The 15,802-nt window shown below is 36.4% G+C and overlaps 1 protein-coding gene across 3 annotated transcripts in view; it reads right to left on the bottom strand.

Moving 5' to 3' along the window:
* The window catches only part of LOC126100100 (protein HIRA), a 258,874-nt gene extending 245,781 nt beyond the window's left edge, over window positions 1-13,093 (bottom strand). The window contains exons 1-3 of one of the 3 annotated variants that reach the window (XM_049910615.1): window positions 11,867-13,093; window positions 11,694-11,756; window positions 10,858-10,968 (exon numbers count right to left, since the gene is read on the bottom strand). In XM_049910615.1, coding sequence (XP_049766572.1) covers window positions 10,858-10,968; window positions 11,694-11,756; window positions 11,867-11,903 — 211 coding nt within the window. In that variant the 5' untranslated portion in view covers window positions 11,904-13,093. Of the gene's footprint in view, window positions 1-10,857; window positions 10,969-11,693; window positions 11,757-11,866 lie in introns of those variants that run through there. The other 2 variants (XM_049910614.1, XM_049910616.1) reach the window with 2 other exon arrangements.
* Window positions 13,094-15,802: the final 2,709 nt, after the last annotated feature.

Here is a 15,802-nt window from a genome sequence, read left to right as displayed (position 1 = left end):
ATCATGATGCTCAGCTAGTTACAGTATATGACATAGCTCCATTCAGTAATTCAAAACTACCCTCCAAAGGTGTGCATTCAATTAATGACTCAACAATTAGAAATTTCAGAGAAAATCTTCAGCAGTTATACTGGAATGAGGTGTACAAGGAACCCGATGCTAATTTAAAGTATAACTTATTTCATGATACACTTGTAAGAGAATTTGAAAACTGTTTCCCCAGGAAAGTAGTTAAATCTAATTATAAGAAGCCACGCAAAAACTTTGGCTTACTAAAGGAATAAAAATATCTTGTAACCACAAAAGGGAACTGTATCTAACAACAAGAAAGAGTAATGACCCAGAAGCAGTCAAATATTATAAAAACTACTGTGCTACATTAAGAAAGGTTATTCAAAAGTCCAGAAGTATGTGCATCATGTCTGAGATTAGTACCTCTGATAACAAAACCAAAACAATTTGGAATATTATTACAAGGGAGACAGGGCAACCTAGAGTACAGGATGATGGCATCACCATCAAAGCGAACGAAAACTTGATAAACAACAAGCCGGAAGTCGAAAACATTTTGAATGATCATTTTTTAAATGTTGTAGAGAAGATAGGATCTAAATGTTCATTAGAAGAAGCAAGGCAGTTAATGGAAGAGGCCTTACCCACACCATTTGATACAACTGAAATTCCACCCACCTCTCATTCTGAAATTAGGAAGATAATAAACTCTCTCAAGAATAAAAGCTCACATGGAATTGATGGCATTTCCAGCAGGATAATAAAAGCTTGTTCCCAAGAAATAAGTGGGATTCTTAGCGACATATGTAATAGCTCTCTGAAGCAAGGTATTTTCCCAGATAGACTGAAGTGTGCCATTGTTAAACCACTGCATAAAAAAGGGGATACGTCTGATGTCAACAACTACTGCCCAGTCTCTCTTCTGACTGCCTTATCCAAAATTCTTGAAAAGTAATGTAATGTAGAGTAGATTCACACCTTTGTAAAAATAAAGTTTTAACAAAATGTCAGTTTGGTTTCCCGAAGGGTTTTTCAACGGAAAATGCTATATATACTTTCACTAATGAAATATTAAATGCTCTGAGTAACTGGAAGTCACCAGTTGGGATTTTTTGTGATCTATCAAAGGCTTTTGATTGAGTAAATAATGGAATACTTCTAGATAAGCTCAAGTACTGTGGTATGAATGGGAAAGTGCTCAAATGGTTTAAATCATACCTAACTGAAAGAGTGCAGAAAGTTGAAATAATCAGTTCACATAATATGCAAAGAACTGGTGATTTCTCAAACTGTGAAACAATCAAGAATGGGGTGCCACAAGATTCGGTCTTCGGTCCTCTGCTGTTCTTAATATATATTAATGACTTGCCATTCTATATTCACGAAGATGCAAAGCTGGTACTTTCTGCTGATGATACAAATATAGCTATCACACCCAACAGACAAGAATTAACTGGTGAAATTGTAAACAATGTTTTTCAGAAAATCATTAAGTGGTTCTCTGGAAATGGGCTATCATTAAACTTTGACAAAACACAGTATATACAGTTTCACACAGTAAATGGAATGACACCATTAATAAATATAGACTTCGACCAGAAATCGGTAGCTAAGGTAGAATATTCAAAATTTCTAGTTGTACGCATTGATGAGGGGTTAAAAAAAAAACCACTGAGGATCTGCTGAAACGTTTGAGTTCAGCTACTTATGCTATTAGGGTCATTGCAAATTTTGGCAATGTACATCTGAGTAAATTAGTTTACCACGCCTATTTTCATTCTCTGCTTTTGTATGGCATCATATTCTGGGGTTGCACAAAAGCATGTAACTGGAGCTCATCCAAGATCATCCTGCAGACACTGATTTAAAGAGCTAGAAATATTCACTGTAGCCTCACAATATATATAGGCTCAGAAGGGGGTAAATTATGCTGCCACAAAAGTCTTTGGTCACTTACCTAATAGCATCAAAAGTCTGACAGACAGCCACATAGCATTTAAAAGGAAAGTAAAAGAATTTCTTAATGGCAACTCCTCCTACTCATTAGATGAATTTTTGGATATAGTAAGTGGGTAATCCCCCCCAACACACACACACACACACACACACACACACACACACACACCTTTTATTAACCTGACAAGTTCCACATCATTACGAAGTGTCGTATTCATGATCTATGGAACAAGTACTAATCTAATCTAATCTAATCAACACCCGTTATTTTGTTGTCCCGTAGTTCTTTTAGAGCTCTGTCAAATTCTTGTTGCAGAATGTCACCTCCCTTGTCATCTTTGTCTACTTGCTCTTCTCTTCCTATTACTTCCTCCGAAAGAGGTATTCCGGCATGTCTAAGTTGGAGATATTCTAATTTTCACTGTTGGTACCTAAATAGTGCTCACGAACTGTGGGGGGAAAAAAATGAGCTGTCCCATGTATCAGCAGCTGCCATGAAGGAGCATGTTACATTTGCATTGACAATGATTTTAAAAAAAGTCTTACCTTGATTATAAAAATTTATAACAGAAAAACTGTTTGACATAATAAGTTATATTTGATGCCGTTACATAGGTTCCTGTTACTAGGTTTTAAGACCACTTATGTTAGTAAACCTCAACATGTGCACCCTTGGTATCTCGAATAATGTCGAAGTGGTATTCCAGTTCCCACCAGGTGTTTCATAACATATGTTCCGTCACAATACCCACAGCAGCTTGTATCCTAGCCTTCAGTTCATTGACATCAGCAACTGGTATGACAAAGACTCTGTCATGGTATAGCAATCCTTCCAATCCACCAATCCAGACATTACTCCCCTCTCCAGACATTACGCCCCTTGACTTTTTTTTCTGGGGCTATATCAAGGACAGAGGCTTTGTCACACCAGTTGCTGACGAGGACAAACTGAAGGCTAGGATACAAGCTGCTGTGGGTACTGTGACAGAACACATGTTACGAAACACCTTGTGGGAACTGCAATACCGCCTCAACATTCTCCGAGCTACCAAGGGAGTACCTGTTGAGGTTTACTAACATAAGTTGTCTTTAAAAAAAACTAGTAACACTAACCTAAGTAACAGCATAAAATGTAAGTTATTATGTCAAACGGTTATTATTACAATCAGGGCAAGACTCTGTGCTCACTCTGTACATTTAAGTCTCATAAAAGAGTAACACATTTTACAATAGTACGCCTTGTATCCATACAGCCTATGAAGTGAAGTATTAAGAGAGGCTGATTTTCACCCATGGGCAGAGTTCTACAAGGGGCCAATATCCACGACTACTACCATATTGACATTTTCGCATCTCCTATGTCAACATAAGGCTGCGAACAGTACACAACACAAAATAGCAACCTAGTTTTTCAAGACAATATAATGAATGATACAACTGAGTCAGGGGAAGAAGAGGAAAGGGGGGGAGGGGCGTAAGCTGAGTAACTTGATTAATTTATGTAGGCATATGTATTGACGCCATTTTAGTTTGTTAGCCAACTGAGCACCAAGTAATTTTACACATGCTATTTCACCTTGCACATGATCATTAGTATCTATTTCTGGTACCAGAAGATTCTTTTTTACTCATTTGAAATTTCAGAACATGACCAAGTGAGGTGACACAGTGGTTAGCACACTGGACTTGCATTTGAGAGGATGACAGTTCAATCCTGTGTCCGGCCATTCTGATTTAGGTTTCCCATGATTTCCCTAAATCGCTTCAGGCAAATGCCGGGATGGTTCCTCCCTAATCCGATGAGACCAATGACCTCGCAGTTTGGTCTCCTCCCCCCACATCAACCCAACTCAGAACATGAATTTTTTTTTAGTGTGAACCTGCAGTAGGCCTATTTAACTGTCTCCTGAAATACGTATGCTATAATCGAAGCTGCCTTTTGATGAACATGCTAATCTCTTCAAGAAGAATTAAGAGTTTTTGAAGACTCCTTTGAGGTCAACGTTAGATAATTTAGGTGGATTAAACTCTGAAATAGATGTAGCACTGAACCTTCATGAATTTTATGTTTACTGCTATCTTGTTCCGAGTTTAGTTTTATTCCTGTACTACTGTCACAAGGTGTCTTCTTTCTCTTATGAAGCTAAGATTCCATTTATCTCCGTGTTGATCCTGAACTTTTAAGCATGTTCACTAAACAAACAACTCATGAAGCGAAAAGTTTTTAAAATATTATTTCTTGTCACTCCAGGTCTTGAATCTTAGATAGATGAAAGCTACACAGACTGATAGTGTTATGAGGACCCTCTGTCACTGAACAGGTACAACGGTTCAAGATACTTTATTCTGGACTGGTATTTAGCACCTGCCCTTCTGTCTATAGTAGTATTTGTGTGATCAATTCAGCAGAAATCTCCAAAAGATAACACAAAACTATAAAAAAATGAATTATGTTGCAATTAACCATGAAGCTTTCATTTAAATAATACCTGATGTCTGTCCTCTATGTAAAGTATTCCATAACATTGAAATTGTTTACTTTGAGCACTATCTGCTGCGATCTGGAACAAGCATTTAGTCTTAATGGCTTATGTAACAAATTTCTCGTAACACTTTTCTAAAAGCAAGACTACTGCAACCTACATCCTTCTGAACCTGCTTAGTGTATTCATCTCTTGGTCTCCCCCTATGATTTTCGCCCTCCACACTTGCCTCCAATACTAAATTAGTGATCCCTTGATGCCTCAGAATGTGTCCTACCAACCAATCCCTTCTTTTAGTCAGGTTGTGCCACAAATTACTCTTCTCCCCAATTCTATTCAGTACCTCCTCATTTTACTTGATCTACCCATCCAATCTTCAGCATTCTTCTCTAGCACCACATTTTGAAATCTTCTACTCTCTTCTTGTCTAAACTATTTATTGTCCATGTTTCGCTAACATGCATGGTTACAGTCCATACTTTCTAAAAGGACTTTCTGACACTTAAATCTATACTTGATGTTAACAAATTTCTCTTCTTCAGAAACAGTTGCCTTTCCAGAGACCATATACATTTCATATCCTCTCTACTTCGACAATCACCAGTTATTTTGCTCTACAAAGAAAAAAAACTCATCTACTACTTTCAGTGTCTTATTTCCTAATCTAATTCCCTCAGTATCACCTGATTTAATTTGACTACATTCCATTATTCTCCTTTTGCTTTTGATGATGGTCATCTCACATCCTCCTTTCAAGACACTGTCCATTCTGTTCAACTGCTCTTCCAGGTCCTTTGCTGTCTCTGACAGAATTACAATGCCGTTGGCAAACCTCAAAGTTTCCATTTCTTTCCCATGGATTTTAATTCCTACTCCAAATTTTTCTTTTGTTTCCTTCACTGCTTGCTCAATATACAGATTGAATAACACCGGGGATAGGTTAAAACTCTGTCTCACTCCCTTTTCAATCGCTGCTTCCCTTTTGCACCGCTCAACTCTTGTAGTAATAATTGCTGTCTGGTTTCTGTAAAAATTGTGAACAGCCTTTCTCTCCTTTTATTTTACCCCAGTCAACATTGTCAAAAGCTTACAGTGAGTCTACAAATGTTAGAAATGTATGTTTGCCTTTCCTTAATCTATCTTCTAAGATAAGTCATTGGGTCAGTATTGCCTCGCGTGTTCGAACATTTCTATGGAATCCAAACTGATCTTCCCTGAGATCGGCTTCTACAACCTTTTCCATTCCTCTGCAAATAATGTGTGACAGTATTTTGCAGCCATGATTTATTGAACTGATAGTTCAGTAATTTTCACACCTGTCGACACCTGCTTTCTTTGGGATTGGAATTACTTAATCATCAGTATTATCAAATTTATCGTTGAATGCAGCAAACACTTTTCATTCATGTTCTTTGTTTTAGAGGCTATCACTTTGCATCGTTCAAGTTATTCTAACTGCTATAGGCCCTTACTTACATCAAGACTTCATATCACATCAGCTGTCATATGCAGTAATTTTATTTATTTATTTACTTATGGCATAGTCCATATCAATACAGGAAGGCTAGGAAAAAATCTTACTTTCATCATCTCAGATGTTACTGAATTTAGCACATGTTAAAATGTCAAACTAAGTAAGAAACACACACACACTTTTGTTTTCTCAAAAAAAAAAAAAAAATAAATAAATAAATAAAAAAATCTGTTCCAAGATACAGCCCTCCAAAGATGACACTGCTCATACCATTTTGAAATTGTAAATTTTGGAAAAAAATTTAAAATGCTGTATCTCTGGACCAGTTCCAGATATTCTGTAGCATTCTGAACTTCACTTATAATTTATGGATTTTTTTCTTCAAAAATGCCAATCCATAAGATTTTGATTTCTTTCCTGTTGATTAGTACCATATAGTTTTACATTCACCGAAAAGGAGAGCTTCCACTTTTAGGTTGAACTAGTTTTATAAGCAACTGAAATTTTTGCCATACATAAAACCTGTTTTATTACCACATTATCACACAACAGGCTCATAAACATCAAAACCTAGCCTTATTTAACACAATTTTAGTTTTGAAAGATGAGTAAGAGACTCATTTTTCAAGCATTTTAAATGGTTCCAAAATGTATGTGAAAGGTTCGATGACTTAAAAGCTTCACTTAATACAACTTCTGTGCACTCTGTTTTGAACTGAAATTATACAGTCAATGAACTAAAAGTGTGTTCCACTGCTTCAGTAACTTTTTTTGATATACAGTCATGCATTCCTGTTGAACCAATAAGAACTGGAGCACTTACAATCTTCAAAACACTGTGAACAGGAAGTGAGCACTGATGGCGTTGTTGCTGTCCTTCAGCTGGAAACCTATATCTAGTAGCTGGTCCATGTGTTAGCATAAAGTTCACTACAATTTCGTATACACACACACACACCACAAACACTCCCCTTCTCAGGTTGTGAATCCGAATATTATCCTGCTGTTTCTAAGGTGTTGGCCGAACGAATGAAATTTCTTCTCTCTTGCTCTTTAAAGTGCGTGCAATATGAGTTTGCCCAGCACTTTGAGTCCAAAAACGTGTCTTCTGAATTTCTTTCGCAGGAGTAGTTTGTTTGGACCATTCTTCTTTTTTTCCGCTCACAGAATTCTTTAATTTCCTCTTTGGACAAAAGAATGAGGGCTGTGGATGTGCAAGATTTCACGACTCTCATAAAATCCTCCGCATTCTGAATTGCAGCTGTATTTGATCTCGAAAGATTGTGTTTTGCAGCATGGTGCTTCAGCAGGCCTCCTACACCATCACAAGGACTCTTCCTGTGACCAGTAGCACTGTATACCCAGTCAGTTGGCACATGCAACTTACTCAATTCAAACAGCTGGTAACAATTTTTAAAATGACTCAGAGCACCATCAGAAATAATGATATCTCTGCCCCTGTTTGCAGTTGAAGAATTTTGCACATTGCTAGCAAGGCATGTGCTGAGTCATGGCCTATGTCATCACTTATAACTGCAACACTTGTGGTCTTGTTTTGAAAATATGTCACTCCTGTAAAAATTTAAACCTGGTTATTACTCCAATGATACCCTTGTACTTCTTGTGGGAGAATTACAGACCAGTTCTCAGCAAAATCACAGTGAAGCACTAAACATAGTTCTTCAGCCTGTACACACCCTTTCACTTCTGCAATGTGTTGTTCTTGCAATTTCTTCAGATGCTGGTGTGTTATTCCTTTCACTGACCATTTACCAAGTTCATCAATGAGACTGTCAAAGGCAACAGTTTTCTTAATTAGTTTGCTTTCCTCCCATGTCACATATGTAATTTCTGGAGAGTTATCTGCTACATCTTCTGGCCAAGTGGCTGTAAAGACAGTCCTCCCTTTCCAAGGCAGTTGCCACATTCTTGAAACAAACAAGTATCTTGCTTTACATGACAGACTACTAATGACTTCACATGCCCAACAACCAAGGTGTCATATGTCACGTGCTCCAGTAAGTTCTTCAAAGTTACCATACAATGTTCAAAATTCATGCAGTACACATACAAACAGACATCTCTAGATGGGTGTGGAACTACCCACTTGGATTGCAGTGCATAAAATTTTGATCTTCCAACATGTGAAGTTGTATAGTTGCTCTTATAAATTGCTATTAAGTTTCTTTAACACCACCTCTTCACTTAAATAACTTTCTGACTTTCAACTGTTACAGATATAGTGTCATTTTTGTTGGCACTCTGGCAAGAACAGTTCTACTTATCTTCCAGATAAAATGACTGCACTATTTGAACTTAAGCTGCTTCTACAGGATGAACATAATAGGGATCTGGTCTTCCAAAGACTCCTTTTACAGATCTCACATTTCTTGATTTGTCTACAATGTACTTTGATACTGATGGAATATGGCTCAAACTTGTTTTCTTTGAAAATGTCTCTAGAACAATAGTTAAAACTTGCACCCTTTCACTGTAGAGTGCACAATATTCAACAGCTGAATTGATATTTGTGAAAAATTCTTGGCAAGAGGTGAAAGAGTGCTTTGGTTCATTTTCTTCTGAAGATGCAATTTCTACTTTGACGAGTGTGGTCAGTTTTGCTGTAGTGCATTCATCCACTGCTTTAGTAATTTCTCTGAGCTTTCTTGAGGCATAGAGCTTGTAGCTCGGCTTCACTGATCACAGTTTCTAAACAGGACTAACATCTACCTCTGTAGTTGACTGATTCAGGGTATTTAATTCTTCCTCTATTGATGCAAAATCTGCATCACCTGCACCATGGGAGGCTTCATCTTGTTTAGATACTATCATTGTTGTTATTCTGTTAAAACATTTAGAACACAAAAATTCATCACTGGAAACATCTTAACTTTGAAACAGACTCTTCAAATGAGAACACTTATTCCCAACTTGAGCAAAGTCTGTTTTTTTTGCCTGTCTTTTATATCAGTCTTTTATGGATATGCAAATAGTCAGCATACTTCACTCTCCTGTGGCCCCAGTCAGAAGACATTTCAAACAGTCCTTTTCACAAAACACACTGCAACTGTGTCAACTGGCAAATTGCTCACAAAAACAGAGAACTTACTGTATGGTCTCAGATTTCTTAGAAGCCTTTTCAGAAAACAAATTAGCACTGAACAACTACAATACCGAAACCTGCAATGAACAACCACGATAAAGAAACTGACAAGAACCTACAACAAAGTGTAAGAATATCTGCGACAATGAGACTGAAAAGAAATAACTGCAACAAAGAAAGTGATAAGAGATAACTGCAACAAAGACAATGGAAATAAACATTGTAACAAAGAAATTAGTAAGAAACAACTTCATTGAAAACATATTACCTTTGAAAGTTAAAAAAAAAAATGATTTTTTAAAAATAAAACCTGTCCAACTTAAAAGTGGAAGCTCTCCTTTACACAGAAGATAGCACTAATTGGTAATAATTGACAGAAAAAAGATCTAACTTTTCTGGATTGACATTTTGGGGGGGGGGGGGGGGGGGAGGGGAGAAATCTGTAAATTAAGAAAAAGAACTTTGACAGATATATCCAAATGAAGGATACCACTGTAATCATAAAGCTATTATCTTTCAAATAAAAAAACTCTAACAAAATATCTAGAACTTTTACAGAGATACAGCATTTTAAAAAAAAAATTCCAAAATTTGCATCTTCAAAATGGTGTTCACAGTGTCATCTTTGGAGGCCTGTATCTCAGTGGCAGAAATTTTTGTGGAGAAAACAAAAAAAATATATGATTCTCACTTACTCCTGAATTTTAACATACGCTAAATTCAATAACGTACGAGACTATGAAGGTAACCCCCCTGCCTGAAGTGATACGGATTATGCCTTGTGTATTAGGTAAAAACAGAGACCAAGAAGTTTCTTGTACCATCATTCACACATACTACAGAATGTTTATGGCTTTTACATTTTATAAGGTCATATTGGACTGGGTAATGAGTTCTATACGCATAGGATTTTTTTCCTCAGGAGTTAAGGAAATGAGGTTCAAGTTCCGTCCCCCATCAACATCACATCTTTGTTAACAAATTGACCTGTAACATTAGCCCAAGGCCTAGGTTTTGTTAGAGGCGACAAAGTGGCTGTGAGGCAGTGACACTAACAAATGTGAATACAAAATAAAGGTTGTAGTTATGCCATGAAATGTAGCGCATCCCAACATCTATTTTCCCTCCACATTAACACACTTTAGTTTAGCAAGATATGTTCAGAAAAGCTATATTACATAATAGGCAAATCACCAATGAAAATTTTGGAAGACTTGCATGCAGAAACAAAGGAAGTGTGGGCACTAAATAACCCTTACCAAGAACTAGGAAGGACACAGCCTGTAGCAAAGACACCTGTAAAGTTACAGAATGTTTCGGTTACTCACCGAAATGTCTTCCCTTTAATAATTTGTTTACTTCACTTAAAATTGTTGGGAGGCACAATTATAGTTAAAAAGACATTGCCTCACATCTTGTTTTGATTGTAATGCACCATTACACCAATTAAATTTCGTCCGTTGGGGAAACAAAAGGCAAAAGCTAATGTAAAATGTGAACTAGCCATCTGAAGATGAACCTGTCAGTTCATAATCAATAACGGTGCTGTTTAAATAAATAAATAACACTGTAAAAAGTGGCTGGTTGATGTAATCTACTGTGTAAGAGTCAACCCATAGGAAGTTTCAATCTATGATGTACAGAGTGCAGAACAAACCAAGCTTCATGTATATATGAGCAGTCACTTAAAATGAATCACCTGCAGTTATTGCAGTGAAAATTTGAGAAACCATGTGATCATTACAGTTGATGTTAATCTGAAATTTTGTTGTAAGAAATAGCTCATTAAAAAAATGAAAGAAACAAATAGGTGTAGGCTGTAAGCATACCTAAGTGATTATCCATTTGGCACAACATTTTCGGTATATTTTCATCGTTTTCAATTTCTGGACTAACAACTGGAGCCATATTCCAAATAACAATTCTTCCAGAATCTCCACCTGCAAAAAGATGAAATACACGGGTAACAATGCTTTTGTACACAAAGCTGGCGTAATAGTCCACAAATTGTGATTTCCGTCATTTGATCATAAAGCACATAGAAATAAACTAAGGCCAAAGCCAACTACTGGTAGCACTGTCATGGACCAAATGTGTCAAACTAAAAACCATCTTGACAACTGTGATATTCAAAAGGTCTATGTTCTGAGAGTCAAATTTTTTGTTAACAGTTCACAGTGACCAATAACCGTAGCAGTATGGTCCCTTCAATCCCACAAACCAACCAACAGTTCACAATTTCTTAATCCATTTCTTCTTTGAACATAGTTCTGCATAGCTGATAAATCAAATAGCTTCAAACTGTTCATTTCTGTTTCCCTTATGCACCATAGTTTTATGCAGTGGCTAATACATTCTTAGTCCTTTGTGATCTATATGTATAAAATTAATATACTGTGCATTTGCTGCTGAATGCACACACAAAAATTTTTTAATGGGCTATAACAGAGAAAAATATGTGCATTCAATTGTACTCAAGGGTGAATAAATCTATTCTATTCTTGGTGCAGATCTTTACAAAAACACACTGATGCTACTACATCTTTCTTCTACACATGCACTGTGGAAGTGGTGTCCTGTTCATATAAATAAATGCTTTTGGTCAAACACAAGATTTATATTAAGTTCACAAACATATTATACCAAATACATCACATAATAGTACCTTGTCCTCCTGTTGCAAACCTGGATCCATCAGGATGGATGTCAACGGAGAAAATAGGAAGTTCTGAAAAAAAAAAAAAATCATTAATTATACAATGATAATTTTGTGTCGTAGTTCATTATGGAACTCATAATTTTCTATGTATTCAAAAAACGTTAATATTGAGAACTCACCATCGTGGCTAACCCAAGTAGGCTTTAATAGCTTCATTGCGTATCCTAGTGTCTCGTTGCATGTAAGGGTTCCTTAGGGTTTCGGAGCTACGGGCTACGTGTTGTTAGCATGTAATGCTCTGAGTAAACAGTAATGCGCCAGATAATGTATAAGCCGAATAATAATTTACTTCGGCTACCGTTGACGACCTATAGTTTGCCGTATCAGGAGACTTCAATCCTTTTCACATTATCATAGCTACTTTCCTGATGTAAATACGAAATTTCACTTCATCAGACAGAATCTATAATGCTAAAAGAAACGGAACCCATTACAATTAATGTTACGCCATGGAAACTCGCTTCCACTGGGCTAATTTCACGGTGGTTCCTCATATTGCGGTATTTCCTAAAACTATGACACATTTATTCCCCTCGGTTTTGTATAGAGGCGAAGTTTCAGACACAAAAGGGAACTACTATTCGAATTCATTTGAGCTAAGCCGCCAAACAATATCCATATCCGCTGATTATCAGATCACTGTACTACACAGTACAACGGAAAATAAGTCTCCTATCTTCAAATCGTCAGAGAACTACGTGCCGCAAATTATTTTTTTATTTACTGAAAAGCAATAGCCGCAAACGTTCACAGCATCAATACAGGAACGAACGAGTGTCTTGTCATCAGAGGAGTACAAAAAGCGCGTCACCTTGTATGCTGTGTAAAATATAGATTGCGTGTAGTTTCCAACTAAACTTCAGGTGAATTGATGCACACGGAGTTAAGATGTACAAATATCTGCAGTAGGCGTCATCCCCTAGCACTCTATGTTGTTAGAACACAATCGCTGATGCCTAATTTTTATTTTCAGTATTGTAGGATGCTCGTGGAGGATGTCAGTTTTGAAGACATTTTACACGGAAAAAATACCACAAAAACAATTCTGTTTACAGCGAAGTATGAGCAAACATTGGTAACACATGGAAATAGCAGTTCTGTAACTTCAGATACAACCGGGATTCGAAGCCGTGGCCTCCGTTCGTTTGTCAGCTGTTGAATCATTTGCCCAATCATTATTGGCATATAAGAAAGTGATGTGGGAAGAAAACCCTTTAGTCATCTGGAACTTCCATAAAAGGATAAATCTGCTTTATACACAATTATTTATTCTTGCAACGCATCGAAGAGGTTATGATCAAGAAAAAAATATGATATTGAAAAGTGAATAAAATGGTAAAAACCACATTCACCAACTTAATAACTATTATATAACATTCTGATCCCATAAAAATCGTTCACCGTTTCAAAAATTTTATCAAAATCATATAGAAGACAACATGGTGCACACGTAAGATCTTTGTATCCCAGAGATATTATTTCCTTTGTACTTCCTAGTTTGTACTATACTCTGTAGGCTTTGGAGCACAGGCGTCTAAAGCTAGCGAAATGAGGGATGCTCAAGTACCGGACCTACCGATAGATGGCTGTAGCGCGTGCCGGCAAGAGATCGTATCATTGAGTGTCCGCCATATCTGAATTTGGCAAAAAACGAAGTGTCAAAACACGGATGAAAATGTTTTTCGTTCTGCGCCCTCATAAGTATTTTATATTGGATGTTCTAGATATCTACACATCAACATAATGAAGTGTTTCTAATCTAGCGAGAAAAAAACGGTGACAGTTCTCCTATGAAATTCCTAAATTCGAGTGTGTTTTGAAAGTTTGACAAGCTGACCTATAAATTGCTTACTATTTTATGAGTGCTTTACTTATTTGCCCGTTTTAAAACACTGTTTAAGATTCAATGGGGGTCAACAAATTACCTTACTTGCCGAAGCTTTTAACTACTGGTATAATTCGGAAAGTCAAGTGTGGACAACAGTGAAGACGTCTCTTGAAAAAAAGTTGACATATTTTGCTTAGGTGTATCTTTACTGACAACAGAAATTACAACGGAACTATTAAAGTATTACTTACGTATAAACGGAAAAAATCGTTATTTTTTCTTTATCTGAAGTGATGCATTACCGATCTGCATATATGATGACACTGTAATTGCAACATGCACTTACGAATTTGGCTCTCTCTTTGATCAGAAATTTAAATGCCATGATTTTATTAACGGTTGTACGTGCATGGTGTATTTTAACTGAGTGATAAGGTAGAAGCACCAGTTTTTGACAGTGCTTCAGTCTTTGATACGAGACAAGAAATACATTTAAATGAGACAAACACAAAGCCCAACGTTAAGGCTCCTCGTAAATACATGACTTGTATCATTTGGAAGTTAAGTCTAGTAATAATATTATATTGGACTGATCCATGATGATGTAGGAAGTGAAGGAACTTGCTGAAAATAACCTCGATCACAGCTGTTAATTTTAAGGTTGGGGTGTCTTAAAACTGTAATTTTCCAGTCTGACACCCAAACAATTTTAAAATTGAATTCAAAACATGTCAGTGAGCAAAATTAATTACGCTTTGAATTACAACCATAGAATTCTATTTCTGTGAATCTTGGTTCCAGTCTTTGACATGGTGTCAATCACTGGAATGACTAGTTGTCAGTATATGGCCCAAGCAAAAAACAAACCTGAAAGTGAAAGCTGCAGAAGCTGGCCAGACAGGCACCCCAATGGCTGCTACAATCTGTGAGAGACAAGGGTGACATTATATTGCAAATTTAGTGTAAAAAGTTCCATATTGTCTGAATTTGTCCTATACTGACAGGACATTCTAGTCCAGTCGATTTTCGTATCTGCAAAAGTACACTAGCCAATACCAGTGGCACAAAGGTAGTGCCACATTACAAACTATCTGGTAACAACAGAAGTATTGGTGGACAATGTACAGTAAATAATATGTAATAACCTGAGAAATTCAAAATTGGTTTGAAGAAATAGAACAGTATTTGGATAGAGAGTAACATTTTGAAAATAACAAATGATGCAAGTAGAGTTTTCAGTTTTTATGAAAGCTCGCTTAAATTTTTTTTTTCCCCTCTCCCTTTTCAATTATCAAGGGAAAAATGTGATAACATAAAAGTGCAAGAAAGTTGTGTACAATGTTGGAAATGATAAAAAGAAAGTCTCACTATGCTTCCTCCTCCATGTGAAGAGTATTCCTGTAATAATAACTAATAGCATACCAAGAACATGAGGGTGTCACAGTGGAGATTTGTTTTCTGGTACAGACATCTGATACAACTATTCCACAGCAAAACATACTTTAAATAGGTGTGGTACCAGTGCACTCCCGTAGGATAACAGAATATTATGTCCTCCAGGAATCACATTTGGTACACCACATACAGCATAAATTGTACCGCAACTACAATGCTTTGTGAGCAAGTAATAACAGTCAGTATCTTTAATTTTAACATAACTCTTGACTCCCATAATTATCTGCTTATACGTGTGCTTGTACTACAGGTTATTGGTAAGGCAAATACTAATTGAATAGGTCTTCACGCTTTTAATACTTAGCATAAATTCGGAAAAAAGTAAATTGTTTTATTACTGTATCACCTCTATGGTGAATTAAGAGGTACCGACTGGTTTCTTTGAACATTTAATAGAAGCCTTCTTTTTTACCTGCTATTGATAAAGAGCCATTCCAAGTTCTGTACAGAACAATCTCTCGCATTTTTCATGAGGTTTGTTATTCTGTACTCTAATATTTCTTCTTCTAAATGGTAAATAATGCATTCAGACAGTGCTGGTATTAAAGGTAATTCATGAAATAAACTATATTTAAACCAGAAAATTAAAGGTTCCACATGGCACATGAAAAGTACCTTGCTACACACATGTATGTACAGATTCCAAAATCTCTGTGAATTTGAGTTACAAAATTTTTTAAATAGAAATATGAAGATCACAATACTTTGGGTCTGCAATAACTCAAACGTAAAATACTTTAGTTCCCTATGGGAAACTTTGTTCTTTACGTGA

The sequence above is a fragment of the Schistocerca cancellata genome, chromosome 9 (genome assembly GCF_023864275.1).
Source record: "Schistocerca cancellata isolate TAMUIC-IGC-003103 chromosome 9, iqSchCanc2.1, whole genome shotgun sequence".
Classification (NCBI taxonomy): domain Eukaryota; kingdom Metazoa; phylum Arthropoda; class Insecta; order Orthoptera; family Acrididae; genus Schistocerca; species Schistocerca cancellata.
The sequence above is the reverse complement of the archived record's forward strand: the minus strand, read 5'-3'. Positions and strand labels throughout refer to the sequence as shown.